The sequence below is a fragment of the Polypterus senegalus genome, chromosome 2 (genome assembly GCF_016835505.1).
Source record: "Polypterus senegalus isolate Bchr_013 chromosome 2, ASM1683550v1, whole genome shotgun sequence".
In the NCBI taxonomy this organism is placed as follows: Eukaryota; Metazoa; Chordata; class Cladistia; order Polypteriformes; family Polypteridae; genus Polypterus; species Polypterus senegalus.
This window is the reverse complement of record NC_053155.1, coordinates 135111803-135128057: the sequence shown is the minus strand read 5'-3', so window position 1 is coordinate 135128057 and position 16255 is coordinate 135111803. Positions and strand designations below refer to the sequence as shown.

Below are 16255 nucleotides of genomic sequence, written 5' to 3'. Positions count from 1 at the left end.
ACAATAAATGTAAGGTGCAAGTTGCATACTTTTGTTTCAGGGGTCTTAGAGGGAAAAGAAGTACTGGTAATAATAGGTTTGAAGGATCCCAAGTTATACTAGCCTTACTACCAGTTATGTAATCACTGTTTGGTCACAATGATGCCTATAGGCTTTCTGACCTCTGTCTTTTGTTTCAGTCAACACGTAGCACCCTTTGCACAGGTTTATATTTAAACAATAGACTACTTAACAATAGATACAATTTTCTCTTCATCATATTACATGTAATATGGGCACTGAGCACTTGCTTGGAGTCATGGCATGTATGGGTTTTTCGAGTTTTAAAATTACTTTACATACTCTTTGATTAGACAGAGTTCTCCTTTCAAGATTATAGTAACTTGTGCTGGATTGGATAAAATATGTTTTTCTTGTACTATATATCAGTTTTAGAATTTGTGATGGTTCATGAAATTTGACAGATTTTTCTATTTGCGTCATTGGAATTATTTTTTGTTTTGTTTTTTTTTTTTTTTACCTCTGACCATGATGTTCCACTGTACCTGGTACCTGGATTTTATTTGAGAAAATGCAATGACTATGCTGGCTGTGTTACTTTCATAGTTTTTAAACTTCTATGACTTTTTTCAATGCCTTTTATAAGTCCTCTCTCTTTCTGAAATGGCAAAGGCAAACAGATCTGCAATTTATTAGATAAAAACAAGCATGCATTTTTGTACATATGGTAACATTCAAATGCATTTGTGCTTTGGTGACCCTATTCATTTTTATAGTGGGCAATCTGTAGATATATATATATATACATATATATATATATATATATATATATATATATATATATACACACATATATATATACACACATATACACACATATATATATACACACATATATATATATACACATACATACATATATATATATATATACACACACATACATACATACATACACACACACAAATTATGTGTGTGTGTGTATATATATACACATACATATACTTGTGTGTATGTTTGTATGTGTCTATATGTGTGTGTATAGGTATAGGTATATAGTGCAAGGGAAAAATAATAAATTATAGTCTATAAGTTATTAAACAGTAAAACATTAACGTTTTAAGAAGTACAGGTACATTGAAATTACATTTTCTTTGTGAACGTTCAAATTTGTGCCTCTGGTAATGTGCCTTACCGGCATTTAAATAAAATTAGTTTTGTGTCCTCTGCAGTGTTAAGAGAGAAAGGCTTTGGTTTGGGATAAAAGGAAAAAAGGTGTAAAGAAAGGAAAGTTGCCTTTTTCTTTTATATAGTATAAAGAGAGGTGTTCGCTGACGTTATGATCGCCTTTTGGGGACAGTCGCGGTGGGTCTTGTATAGACTGGTGAGGCGTCCCGCCATTAATCGGCTGTGATGGCACTGTCAGTCCTCCACTCCTGTGCGTGTCTTCATAATCCGAGCTGAGGACCTCATAATCGTATACGTGCAAAAGAAAGTGTGAATCGCCTTAATATTATTTTGCCGTGGTGTAGAAAAGGGGTCCGTGTTTGCACTTGTCTGGGCTATAAGCGCGGGGAGGATGAAAAAATTAACAGTGCTCACTTTGACTTAAGGCAGAAGCGCAGTCAGCGTCTCAAAGGCCGGCACAGCTATGCACGTGCGCTGGCTGCTTGACTTTTGCTGGGCAGGAGACCCCAGTTTTTGCAGACACGTTCATGATATCAAAAGTCTCAGCTCTTTGGAGGTCATTCATATATATATATATATAGCAAAATACCGCTACTCAGCGGAGAAGTAGTGTGTTAAAGAAGTAATGAAAAAGAAAAGGAAACATTTTAATAATAACATAACATGATTGACATTGTCATGAGTGTTGCTGTCAAATATATGCCTGCCTGAATAAGTCACCCTCGCTTTGCTCTTACTTTTTTACCGTTCATTTAATCATGGCTAGTGGCGGAAAAATTATAAAATGGAAGGAGGATGGCTTTACCAAAACAATTATTGATGGCGAATCGATTATTCATAAAGCTTGAATTGGTGATCTGTTTTTCTGTGTTAACCTCATATTTTTCATACTTCTTCTCAAACTAAGGTGGTGCGAGGGTAAAATGAATCGGGATGCTGATCAATGTAATCGGTGTACCAGGAAATCATGCATTGACAAAAGCTCCCCTTTGCTTGTAATGCAAAGTGTGATTAAATGCATTATTTTTTAACGCGTTATGGAGCACATGCATCGAAGCTTCTCAGCTGTGCGATTGTCAATGTGACCTTTTGTAAGTAGTGCCTGGAGGATTCAGTGTGGAGAAACTCTAGAGACAGCGTGTGTATGAACTTGTGGATTTTTCTGTGAGTATTTGGTGGCAGTCTGACGAAGTTGCTTCGCAAGACGGCGTTAGCATGAGCTCAGCTCAGAGCGAAATGAGATGAATGGGGGGGAGGCGATGACGTGACTCCCCTACCCGCCTTAACTGTCAATCCCCCACAAACACAGTCTCTCGGAATTTGCATAAGCACACCCCTTTCACCTACAATTTTAACTTAGTTACAAAGTGATCAAAACTCGTTTATATCCTGCGTCCTCTCATTAAACTTGTATCCCGCATTACCTGTTGGCATGTGAAGCCAGCGTAGCCTGTCTATGAACTTAATTTAAAGTTTAGGTTTACACCTTGCTTTCTTTCGAGGTAGCAGCACTCATGAATATGGTAGTATATGTCACTTTCGCTCGCTTCTTATTGTTTCGCTGCCTTCTCAATTATATAATGCATGTTTTCTTAAGCGCTTTTTGGAGGTCTTCCTGGTTTTCTACGCACTGCGTTGATAGTCAGTTCACGTGATTACGTGGGAGGCGTGATGATGTCACACGAAACTCCGCCCCGTCTTTCCAGCTCAACTCTATTACAGTTAATGGAGAAAATACCTTCCAGTTATGACCATTAGGCGTAGAATTTCGAAATGAAACCTGCCCAACTGTTGTAAGTAAGCTGTGAGGAATGAGCCTGCCAAATTTCAGCCTTCTACGTACACGGGAAGAGGGAGTGATGGGAGGGCTTTGCCTTTTATTAGTATAGATTAATTCAGCCCTGCATCAAAGTGAAGGTTTACTACATGTTTGGTGCTCCAGAATTTAATTATTGCTTTATTGTGTGTTGATTGTACAAAAATATTCAAACAGCTCAGTAACATGAGCCATGACAGCTATATACGACGCAAAAGTTAAATATATTGTATAAATGGTGTTTTGTCAGTCGAGTTCACAGTTCTATAATCATATTATAATTCAGCTTTAAAACTTTTAAATATCAATGTTACATGATGTGGTGTACATTTATTAGCAAAGCACAGCATTTGAAAATAGGACTGAGAGAGATACAAGTGCCACTGACAAAAAATACTGGGTCATTTAGTTTATATACTTTTCAAACAAAGCTGTTTCACCTTTTCATTGTCCAACTGATGAAGTCTCGCTACATGCAAAGGTAGGTGATTAAAATAGGTTTCCTTTAGCTCATCATATATAGCACTATCATCTAATCTGCAAGAAATTCATAAACAATGATTAAAACATTTAAAGCTCTACAACTGATTAACATTATCATATTAACACAATAACTGTTACATATCAAAAAAGTATAATTAATTGCATAAAATAAACATCTTTGCAACTTCAACAAAGCTTCTTTGATGTGCACAATATTATATACAGTATACATTACATTTACTAAAAATTTAAAATTTTACTTATTAAATTCAGTAAATGTAAAAATGCAATCATTTTCATTAAGTAGTAAATAACAAAACAAATACATGAAATATTATACTTTGTCATCCACTGTATTTTCAGGTCTCTGATGGCTTCTGCAAACTCTTCTTTAACATCCTTTTCTTTTTCTGCCTCTTTTTCTTTTTCCTTTCCACCATTTTTTGGCTTATTAGGGGATTGTATCAAATGATAGTGTACACATAATACATCCTGATGGGAAAAAGAACATGTAGGTATAAATGCCCAAGCTGAATCAGTATTTTCAGTAGTACTTTTGAAGAAAGAGGGGGGGAAAAAAAAAAACATATTCAGCTGACAGTAAAGTTATATATTCAGAAAATGAATTAGGACAATGAACAAAGCAACTGAATTCTATATAATGTTTCCTGGCTTAAAACAAATATATAGTTAACAGAATATGCATATACCATTTTAAGGCAAATGTGAATAAATATATATTTTTATAGTTTTTAAAATAATCTTTTGAGTTATTTAATTTATAATACAACTGTACAGATTCAGAAGCAAAAGGCAGGAAGCATATCATTTAGGCATTGAATACACAGTATGAAAAAATGTGACTTATTAGATAATCTTACATTTCAGGCAGCAATTACAGACTTAAAATTTTCTTGGTTACACTTTAGTTTAGGAACTTCAAAATGCAATTATTAGCCATTTACTCTTTGTAACAAGACATTTCTTTGGTTCTTCATAACACTTACAAAGTATCAGTAGATAGACAATTTATCTCTGTGCAGTGTGGCATATTGACATGATGGTAAATTTACTTGCTACTATGAAGGATTCACAGCTCTCATAATGAATCCTGAAATATCAAGAGAAATATTCCTACCTTGACCCATTGCACACCATTCCAAAGTGGAATTATTTTAGTAGGTCTCATTGCATAAATGAATAACTGCTTTACTGATGTTTTGTAAGTGTTATGAAGACCCAAAGAAGTACATGTTAAGGTCTTGTTACACACCAATAAATGAGTAATAGGTGTATGCTTAAAGTATCTAAACAAAACTTTTAGCATTTGCTCATTACCAGAAGAAAACAACAATTCAGTCTCCAATCTATAGCCAAGCACACTGGCCAATAAATTATTTACAACTGGTAATAAACAGCAAACACATAATTCTATGAAAACTACCACTATAAATGGCAACACCAAATAGTGCATGTTAAAATAAGTCACTTTTCTCTTTTATTTTTCCTCAAATATAGATTTTTTTGATTTAGTTAAATGCTAACAGTTTTGCAAAGTATGAAGTAATCAAAACAAACTAAATGCTACCAATACAAATGTGAATATAAGACAGATTTATAAAAAAAAAAAAAAATCTGCAAAAATGCTAAATTCTTTTTTCCTTCTAACATAACTAAAGCTGATATCACATTACACGACTTCTAGTCAAAAAGTCAAACTTGGCGACGGCAGATGCTGTTCTAGTCATCTGAACACGTCAGTTTACATGGGTAAAAATTGTTAGGCATGTCATTTTATACAACTGTCTGATGATTTTCCAGCACAGTTTCACACTTCCAAAGAATCGTGTGCTCAACCCTTTTCCTGAGAGCCAATAACATGCTGCCTGACAGAGCCGGTGCTGTATGAAGAGTTAACAGGTAGAGCAAGTTCAGCCGAACTCTCACCCATTTTTCTTTTTTCCATTCTGTCATGGTACGTAATACATAAGCCATCAGGTATACAAGCCTCTCTTCTGTTTGTGATCCAAAATACCTGTGTTCCTTATTCCTTGTTGCTGCATTATATGCATTGTATTTGTAGGTAACCGTTCATTGGGTGTCAGCTTTCACGTACACACAGTACAACCCTATGACTTAAGACAAGATAAAACGTGTTTGCTTTTTTAGGAGCGAGTTACGGACTAGCTGATTGCTGGTACGTAACTAAGATTATGTAAATGAAGTCTGCAACTGAAAATCGCTGTAAAAGTAGTCTAATGTGAAATGGCTTTTAGGCACATCAAATGACTTTTCTTTTTCAACATTTTCATATTAAAAACAATTTTGACCAACTCTGATCCCACATGTTCATACTTCATGTAAGAGCAATAGTTTGTTATAGATTTTTACATGTTTACTGCCAGTTACAGAAGGCAGTGGAACTTTTCAGTTTAATTAATTAATTCAAAATGAGAGGAAGATTTTAATTATTTTAAAGAGGTGTCATCAGTCACGTATCTTCCATTTAAAACAATCAATTTATGAAATATTTGTTTTCAGACACTAAAGTATCCTGCAAAAGACAGAGCTATGCAACTACTAGATAATAAAAATTTTAATCTATATACCAAATAAATTAAAATAATTAAAACAGATCAATCAATGGTGGTAACAAAATTACAAAACACAAACAGAGAAAAGAAAAAGCAAACAAAATAGAAGAAAACACAAACAAAAAAGGGGAAAAAAATCAAAATGAAAGCAATCTCACTCACAAGAAAAGGGTTAGTGGTTAGATCAGTAGCAACAAGCCTTTTTTGCTAGTGCTTTAACTTTTCGTTTGCATCATCTTAACCTTTATTTATTTCTATTATCCACAATGATATTAAATCCTATTTAAAATATCAACATAAAATTGAGCAATAATGATGAAAAATTTAACTGTGGAAAGTAGAATTTAAGCACGATTATATCTTGAATCTCTGGAGACCATTGCCATACCAAAAATAGTAAAACAAACATCTATTCCAAAGCTAGTGCCTTGAAGGACTACGGTCATTACCAGCAAGAATTGATTTTACTACTTTTTATAAAGCCTACTGAGATGCTTTCAATGTATGAAATGTGGTCAATACATTTATGTATTATTTTAATTTGTTGCTCAAAAAAAACAATTTTTAAAGAAATAGAACATAAGGCCAAAATGATTTTACTTTCTTTTGAACCTGCCTTTTATTTCACTGTGGGCTTTAGGGATGAGGTGATGCAATAGCATTCACAGAAAAATCCAGGATGCAGTTCAGGAAATTCAAGATGAAATTGTTTCTCTTAATTGTGCTCTTTTCTGATCTACTTGTTCCAACAGATATATAGGCAGTTGCTGCCTGGGCTGATAGCACAGGGCACAAGGCAGGATTTTTTTCATACTATTATTGGTTTACAAAGTTCTAAAATAACAACATAATTCAGTAAATCACAGAGTTAAATATTAATTGCTTCATCCAAAACCTTTATTGAAATCCATCTTCCCTACCAATGAAAAGGACTAAGAATAAAAAATTGTATAGTAATCAGAAAAGCTTAATCAGACTAAGGGATATGCAATTGTGCTTGTTTGCTCTTGACTATAGTGAGCCATAGTAGAAAACTGCAATTAACGAGGGGCTACAATAAACTGAAATATGTTTTGATTTCTTTCGTGCAGTACAAATTTACCTTTCTCAGAATTTTTGGTAATATATTTTTACTGTAATTCATCACAATATATTGTTAATTAATCAATAGGACAAATAAAACATTAAGGTTTATGGTGACTCCAAGGCTATCTGACAGTGGATGAAAACTGCAGTCTAATTAAGTTTTAAGTAATCGACATAGACAAAAAAAAAATAGCTGAGGGAAATGGATACTTGAAATAATCTCTGACAAATAGGACCTAGTCAATTCAGTTCAGTTCAGTACAGGGTTCTACACTGAATGCAGGCGCAGAGTGCTATGACAAGTTCACAGGTAGATAAAAATATAAACGTTACAAATTACTAATTAATAATAAGTACACATAAAGACAGATTTGCTTAAACAGGCAGGAAAACAAAGTAGTTAAAAACTATGAACAGCCAAGAATATATTTCTTTACAATCTTCATCAAAAGCAATGTCCTGTAAGTGATATGCAGTTTTGAACTGAATTAGACCAAGTCTTTGCATAGAATGAGAAAGAATGCATTCTATCTAGGGTTGACTTCCATTACGTACTGAAAATTTAAAAGGCCCTTTCTCAGCACTGTTTCAAGTTTTCTGGAGATGTATTGCTATAGAAACAATTTTAAACCTTTACTACATTTAGCAAAAATAAAGATGATGAAGAAGGGCAACTTTTTAAAGTGACATCTCTGAGTTATTGACATACTGTCAAGTCTCTGTCTAATTGCTATACTTGTTCTATATATTAAATCAATCCAGTGCTTCTTTGTATTAAGAAGGGTTGAAAATTATAGCTAATTTGTAAAATTAAAACTGAAAGTAGCACTTCTTCCTTCATATAATACCCGTAAGGACACCAAATCCTCATTTAGTGCTGAACAAATGAAGTTCTGCTATATTCACAGCAATTTGTAAATGCTGGCATACAAAAAACAGAAAAGGCAGGCGCAGGCTTTTGTCTGTGACTATCCATGCAAAACTGAGTTCAGTGCTAATCGACTCATCTTAACTCATGGATGTTAGCTATCCAGTAGTAAAAGTCAAACTTATGTAGAGCTATCCTACCTTTTTCGGTTGTTTCTAAAAAAAAAATTACTTTTCAAGCTGTACCTTTTTCCTACCATATAAGCGAAGTTAACGCATTTATATAATGTTGAGTATAGGAAAAGGTGTATGAATTGAGGCAGTACATTGATTTTAACAATACTGCTTTTTCCTTTGTAAGATTATTAGAGGATAAGATCTGTAATACATTACTTAAAACTCTCCATAAGATTATGAAAGTTGAACCAAAATAGATTTTAAAACCAATTTAACTGTAAACTCCGTATACCCTACCAAGTCAAAAATCTGGACACACCCTCAAATTTTCATGTTTTTGATAGAAATTGATCTTTTTTTTACCAAGATACCATTAAAGTGATATATCAATATAGTCAAGACATTACTAATGTTGTTAATGGCAATTACTGCCAGACTGTTTTTTTAATTTATAATTCACGTATAATTGCAAAGCTCAATTTTCAGCAGGTATTACTTCAGTGTCCTAATGGTAAACTCTTTTGTAATGCTTACATGGTAATTGATTATTCGAGAAACCTTTGTACTTGCATTAACACCACTGAAACAGGTTATTCTGTTCACCTGGATTACAGGGTACTAGCATTCTTAAAGTTCAATTCTTGGTTCAAAAATGGCAAAACTGAAACAGCTTTCTCAAGAAATATGTCAGTCTATTTTTTGGCAGAAGGAAGGTTTTTCTATGTGACAAACTGCCAAGAAACTGAAGATTTCATACAAAGGTGTCTATTAATGTCTTCAGAGAAAGTGGCAAACTGGATCTAACCAGAGCAGAAAACAAAGGGGAAGGCGTGGATGCTCATCTGCATAGGAGGATAAGTAAAGTAAATCATATTCTATACTTTGTTTCTTAAAAACACTACAGGTTCAAAGTTGGCTTCTTCCTTAAATACACACTAAATACCAGGGTCATGTGAGACAAAAGATGACTCGAGGATGCCAACCATAATATGCTTTTCCAGACAACTTCTATGCAATGCCTGTATGTTCTTTTATCCATTTTAATCTTTTTTTATTTTCAGTTTCAGCTATGACTTTCTTTAAAACTCTGCCTCTTAAGGCAGTATCCTGGAGCGGTCTTTTACTGGTAAATAGAATAGATTAAAAAATGAATAGATTGAAATATTTTGTCATATAATAATTGTCTAGTCAAAAATGACTAGAACATACCCAAAGTCTAATTATATAAAACAGAATAAATTGAATTATAAAACTATTTATTAATATTTATTACACTGTAATGTTTAGGTAACATTGACATGTAAATAACACAGTTGGTGCCATTGTGCTGTGCATATCAGATATGAGCTATCAGTTTTAACATACAATATATACAATTGTGTTTTTAGTACTGTATACAGTGAAATAGAAATGTAAGCTCTGTGGTGGGCTGGCGCCCTGCCCGAAGCTTGCTCCTGCCTTGCGCCCTGTGCTGGTTGGGATTGGCTCCAGCAGAACCCCATGAGCCTGTGTTAGGAAATAGCGGGTTGGCTAACGGATGGATGGATGGATGTAAGGATGATGAAAGCTGACATAATCTATAATAATAAAAGGCAAAGCCCTCACTCACTCACTCACTCATCACTAATTCTCCAACTTCCCATGTAGGTAGAAAGCTGAAATTTGGCAGGCTTATTCCTTACAGCTTACTTACAAAAGTTAAGCAGGTTTCATTTCGAAATTCTACGCGTAACGGTCATAACGGTCGATAACGTTCGACAACGTCCGCCATGTTGAACTTTCTTATTTATGGCCCCATCTTCACGAAATTTGGTAGGCGTCTTCCCTGCGCTAACCGAAACCGATATACTTACTTATTTCGTGGTATGGCGCCACTGTCGGCCGCCATATTGAATTTTCCAAACGTCACTAATTCTCCAACTTCCCGTGTAGGTAGAAGGCTGAAATTTGGCAGGCCCATTCCTTACAGCTTACTTACAAAAGTTAAGCAGGTTTCATTTTGAAATTCTACGCGTAACGGTCATAACGGTCAACAACGTCCGCCATATTGAACTTTCTTATTCATGGCCCCATCCTAACGAAATTTGGTAGGCGGCTTCCCTGCGCTAACCGAAACCAATGTACATACTTATTTCGTGGTATGGCGCCACTGTCAGCCACCATATTAAACTTTCCAACGTCACTAATTCTCCAACTTCCCGTGTAGGTAGAAGGCTGAAATTTGGTACTTATTTCGGTGGTATGATGCCACTGTCAGCCGCCATATTGAACTTTCCAACATCACTAATTCTCCAACTTCCCATGTAGGTAGAAGGCTGAAATTTGGCAGGCTCATTCCTTGCAGCTTACTTACAAAAGTTAAGCAGGTTTCATTTCGAAATTCTATGTGTAATGGTCATAACGGTCAACAACGTCCGCCATGTTGAACTTTCTTATTTATGGCCCCATCTTCTCGAAATTTGGTAGGCAGCTTCCCTGCACTAACCGAAACCAATGTACGTGCTTATTTCGGTGGTATGATGCCACTGTCGGCCGCCATATTGAACTTTTCAACAGTCTTTGTTACTCTGTTATGGGCCCATCTTCAAGAAATTTGGTACACGGGTTCCCAACGCTAACTGAATCCTACTTACGCATATATATCGTCCATAACCTGCACTTCGGTCACCGTGTGAGGTGGCGTTGTGTCCCCCATCCCAACGCCTCCCACGTTGTTGGCTGGCTGCCTGCCTATATAAGGCCGTCCGTCGCTCCGGTCTCTACATTCCCTTCCTTGCTTCGCCACGGATTCACGTCTCCCTACTGATAACTACAGCCCTAATTTGTTTAATCCACGGCTTCTCCGCTGTTTTATTGTTTGTTTATTACAATTATAGTTATTGTGTACGTATTTTACACTTACTTTACATTGCTCAGGTACCCATTTCCTTTATCATTCCAACCCCCATTACCATGTCTATCGAGATGATCACCATCGATCAAAGAACTGTCACTTACCGAGTGGTTTCCATGCCCAGAGATGGCACCTGCCTTTTCCATTCTCTTTGTTACATATTGCACGGCCATATCAGGCTCACTCTTGATATCTGGAAGAAGATTCTGTCTTATGTATTGAATGACTGGGACGGGTTCAAGGTGTGGACTGATGATGGTACAGGAGATAATTATACTACACAGGAGCACTAGAAGTGTGAAATGCTTAAGCCCTTCACCTATGGTTCTGCATGTGAGTTGATGGCTGCCGCTGAATTGTTCGGTTGTCGCTTTCAAGTGTACCGAAATGGCCAAATAGTTTACACCTTTCGACAACCGCCAATGCCTCTTAAACATCTTAGATTGACAGGTGACGATTTCAGTAGTGGACACTTTGATGTTTATAAATGTTTAAACTCTCAAAAACTGGGTGTGATTTTATCAATGAAACCGGTTGTGTGCTTACAACGCTTGACAGATGCCAAATGTCACTTCAACACAACAAATCCTGCAAATACTGTCGCAATTGAAACAAACCATGAAACTCAAACCGATTATAACAGCAGCAATCCAAGCTGTGAGATTTGAAACAAGATTACTGTTCACATGGCCAACTGTAAGTTACATGGTCAAGAGTAAGCTCAGCGCACAGCTTGGTCATGTTACAACCGGAGGGCCGAACTGACAACATGGTATACAAAGAGATCCTTAACAAATAATTATTGGCATATTTTCCCTCAGTTTAAAAAGGTTTAATTTTCTTCTTAATAAAAAGTTTAATGCAGTACTTCGCCGCTGCGAAGCGCGGGTATTTTGCTAGTCCTTTATATAAACAAACTTTCTGAAAGCTGAAAGTCTGCTTGAAAAGTAGTTTTTGTCTGTGGTTCAGATAGCATACAATGACCACAGCTTCATTTTGTTTCAGATCTGTAGTGTAACTTTGTTTTCAAACGTGCCCCGGTAACTGTGGTGACACTGCACTGGATTTACATGCAAAGGTTAGGAGCACGCACTGATACAGTGCATTGCCGCACCTACCACACAACAAACCAACTCAGGATCCAGATTAGGAGCCGAGTGCAGCCATGCAATGGGCGATACCTCAGCACCACACTAGTTCAGATGGAGTGGAACAGTGTGAGGTTTTTCCCTGCAGGTTGGAGGGCCTACATGCAGGGACGGATGCAGATTAACGTCATACCCAGGACGGAGCAATTGCAGGTGAAGTGCCTTGCTCAAGGGCTCAACAGAGCAGAGACCCTTTTGACATTTTACGGGATTCGAACCAGCAACCTTCAGATTCCAGTGCAGATCCCTAGCCTCAGAGCCACCACTCCACCCAAGATTAGAATTATTATTTTTTTCTTTTTATTTAAAAAGAGGCAGTTTGTCAGTCAAAGGAGAAATAGAGAAACAGATTCTTTTCACATTTTATGAGGAAGTGATTTCAAAGTCTGATCATGGACAAATGTACTCTCTAGAACTGTTTACTTGCAGAGGTTTGGGGGTTATGGACATTAAAAACTTAAATGAATATTTACTTTTTTTTTCAGCCTGAATAGAGAAAATTACAGAACAAATTCCTACCACACCAAATAAAAAACTGTAGCATTTCACAATAATTATCATGTAATTTCATAAAAGTACTGTGTTATTTCACAAAGATATTGTCTACTGCTGAGGTACAGATTAAGCGTACACACAACATACAATCAAGTGATAAAAACTGAACAGACATTGTAGGATTACCTTTAATTTTAATCAGGTTAAAGTTTAGTGAGTTTTACAAATGTTTTAAAGTAGCCAGTGCAGTAGCACAGAGGTAGCATTCTAGCCATACAGAGCAGGGGTCTGCCTTGGGTTTGCATGTTCTTCCTGTGTACTTGTAGACTTACTGGAACAGTGACTATGGTTAACCACCAACGGTTATTAGACTGAATGCTGGAAATGTGTCAATAATACTTTTTAAATTACCGAAAAACGTTAAGTCCTTTATGTTTTGTGAAGTAACTAACATCCATCCTTTTTCTTCCAGGTATACAGCTTGTTGTGCATTTAGAATTTCTATTAAATTTTAAGGCTTTTAAAGGCTCTATTTTATAGTTTCATATATTTTGATAAGCATTACATACTAGCACATTGTTGTTTTAACTGAATACTTTATTACTAGTTTTCTAGAAATTGTTATAATGCATTGAAACTTTACTAGCTGATTTTACAAACCCATTTATTTTTACTAGGATTTGCAAGGGATGCGCCTATCCTGCCATTTTTGTCCTCAAGGTAGAAACCTTGGTATACATTTACTCACACCTACTAGTTTCCATACTGAAAATCTTCAGTGGCTCAGTTTGGAGATGTAAAAAAGGGGATAAATGTGAAGGGCTACACATTTATAAAACAGAATAAAATTATTACGGTTGATTGCGTTCTTGGTTAGGATTCAGTAACAAATGCCGGCCAGTCAAATGGACAGTGTTTCATACAAAAGAAGAAAAAATAATGCAAATGTAACACACTGTAGCATATTATATTTTGTAAAGAGTAACTATATAACGTATTTAATTACCTTTATTGTACATAATGAATGATGTAATTAAGTTCAGCAGCCAATTAGGATGTTTAACTCTTTTTAGCAGAGTTTAATGAAATTGGAGCATTTTGGCAAAAGAGAGAGCTCCACAAGTAACCTTGTGCATGAAACTGGAGGTTTTTAAGAAACCAGGTTTCTGTTTTAATTGGGTAACTCCAATAATTCTAGCTTTGTGTGTGCATGTAAACACACTCACGGTCAGCTCAGGTTCTCTGTTGAAATAGGTGGCAATACAGTAAGTATGGAGAGTATTAGGTCTGCTCAGGAAAGAAGGTAATAATAAAAACAACTTTCCTGACTTGACTTAAACTTGTCATATGATCATAATTTGTATTGCCAGTGCCAATTGCCAAATTATGTACAACCACACTGTAATGATCTGAATCGGCATGAAGACTTTAGGAAAACTCTCATCTACAAATGCTATATAACTTATTAAAAACACCTTTATATATTTTGTGAAGGGCATTTGGTAGAATATATTGCACATCAATGACTAAAATAAATTATGGAACTTTACATTTTACTGCAATTAAAAATCATCTAATACACTTCAATAAAGATGAAACTGAATAACAGAAGGCCAAAAGACCATGTGGAGGTGAACTGCATCCTAACAGATGTTCATCCATCAATTTACTGAACTCTTTTACTGCACTACAAGGCTGACAGTAGCCTTGCAGAATTAGCCACAAAAAAGGAGTCAGCACTTGGCTTGAGATGTCAGTCATTCACAGAGTCCCACATAGTGAATTTCAGCAATAGGAAAAAGGGAAAATACAGACGTTTCTATGGACTTAATTTCTGTAAAGCAGACAGCTTATGAGCACATGAGCAGGAAATGATCTAAACAGAAATATGAAAATTAAAATCATATATCTAATGGTGAATTTAATTACTTAAAATAATAACTCTCTTTATTAAAAACTATAATTTACTGATTTAAAAGAGAGAAACGAAGCAAGGAGCTGAATCAACTGCATTAAACAGACTGATTAAAATCTCAAAATGAAATCTAACACAGTGATGCATGAAAACTAAACCTGAGCACCCACTAACAGAAATACTAAGAAAGTAAAGATTACAAAACGGTATTTCACTGATGGATTCAGTACCTTTTTAAATTTTCCTTGCCGTTTTGAAGAAGCCTGCCCCTGGGAGTCAGAACAACATAAAGTAAGAAAACATGCATATTCACTATACAAATGTGGATAATATTCCAATTTAAAATGGTCCTTTTCTGCATACAGAATTACTATTCTGCCTGAATAATTCAGAAAATAACAATTCAAGCTTAGAATGGAATGTACTGAATTTGTTTTTCAATTACCATGCAACGAAATGATACGAAATTAACTAAAAATACATTAATAAGGGAATGTTTGTCAGGGTTCTCCCCAGAATTTCTTTTGGCAAAGTAGCAAAACACTGCAAATGAAAACACAATAAGCAAAAAGCATCACTGATGTGCAATTTTCATCATTTAAAATTTGAATTTAAAAAGCCATGTAATATTTTAATGTTAATTACTTTTATGTATTCCTCCTTAAGAAGCTGTACATACTGTTCTCATGAATTTATTTCAATTAACATTCTGAACAAGCTCATTTGGACAAAAGTAATTTACACTCCCAATTCTAAAAAATTACACTTTTTTAATTTTGCTGTGAAAATTGAAAATCCAATAACAGCTTAGTATAATATGCTGTACAAGAGCTAATTTTTACAATGCATTTATAAATCTTAGTGAATATAGTCAATGGCTCTTTGGAAACACTGCACTCATATGCACTCTTTAATAAACTGAAATTGTTACATGGGGAGTATTATGTCAAAAAAATTAAACACAATTCACTTAGTTGGCACATAATGCAATCATATGATATGAAACTCTGGCAATCTGTATACACAAAGTCCAATTTTAAAATTGGGCCCTTTGTGCAAGAAACACTCTTACTCTTATTACCCTTCATATTGTGTTGTAACTTATTTCTTCTACAACTACGATAAGTGTGCTTCTTTCTGTATAACTGCATATATACTTTCAATTTTAGTATTTATAAAGCTATTAAACACTGCACAATGTTGATACAACTTTTTTTTAAAAAGGACAATCAAAGTAAACTGTTTGGCAAAAAATGAATTCCAAATTTTGCATTTGCTAGTGTAAACTACAACAAGATACAGCCACTGACCAATTAAATAATGGAATGGGCAAAAGGATGGAGTTGTAATTCTGTTAAACAAGATTTGCATATTGATCAAACCATCTGGGGAGAAGCCTAGGCTTATGTTAAAGACATTCTAGTTTAGGTTTTCAGTTAATGATTTAATTAAAATTACCTCTAAGGCGGCAAAGCCAGTTAGAGGTTCCAGATGTCCTTGACAGCAGATGTTAGCATTAAATTTTCACAAATACAAATTTTACAGGTACGTAATGTTTTTACTTTAAATGTAAATTATTGTGACTAATATTAT

The 16255-nt window shown here is 35.1% G+C and overlaps 1 protein-coding gene across 4 annotated transcripts in view; it reads right to left on the bottom strand.

The window, feature by feature from the left end:
• tpp2 (tripeptidyl peptidase 2) overlaps window positions 1–16255 on the bottom strand; it is a 106825-nt gene that overhangs the window by 9866 nt on the left and 80704 nt on the right. For 2 of the 4 annotated variants that reach the window (XM_039744670.1, XM_039744671.1), the window contains exons 24-26: window positions 14893–14931; window positions 3828–3979; window positions 3445–3541 (exon numbers count right to left, since the gene is read on the bottom strand). In XM_039744670.1, the coding sequence (XP_039600604.1) occupies window positions 3445–3541; window positions 3828–3979; window positions 14893–14931 (288 nt within the window). The remainder of the gene's footprint in view (window positions 1–3444; window positions 3542–3827; window positions 3980–14892; window positions 14932–16255) is intronic. The other 2 variants (XM_039744672.1, XM_039744673.1) reach the window with 1 other exon arrangement.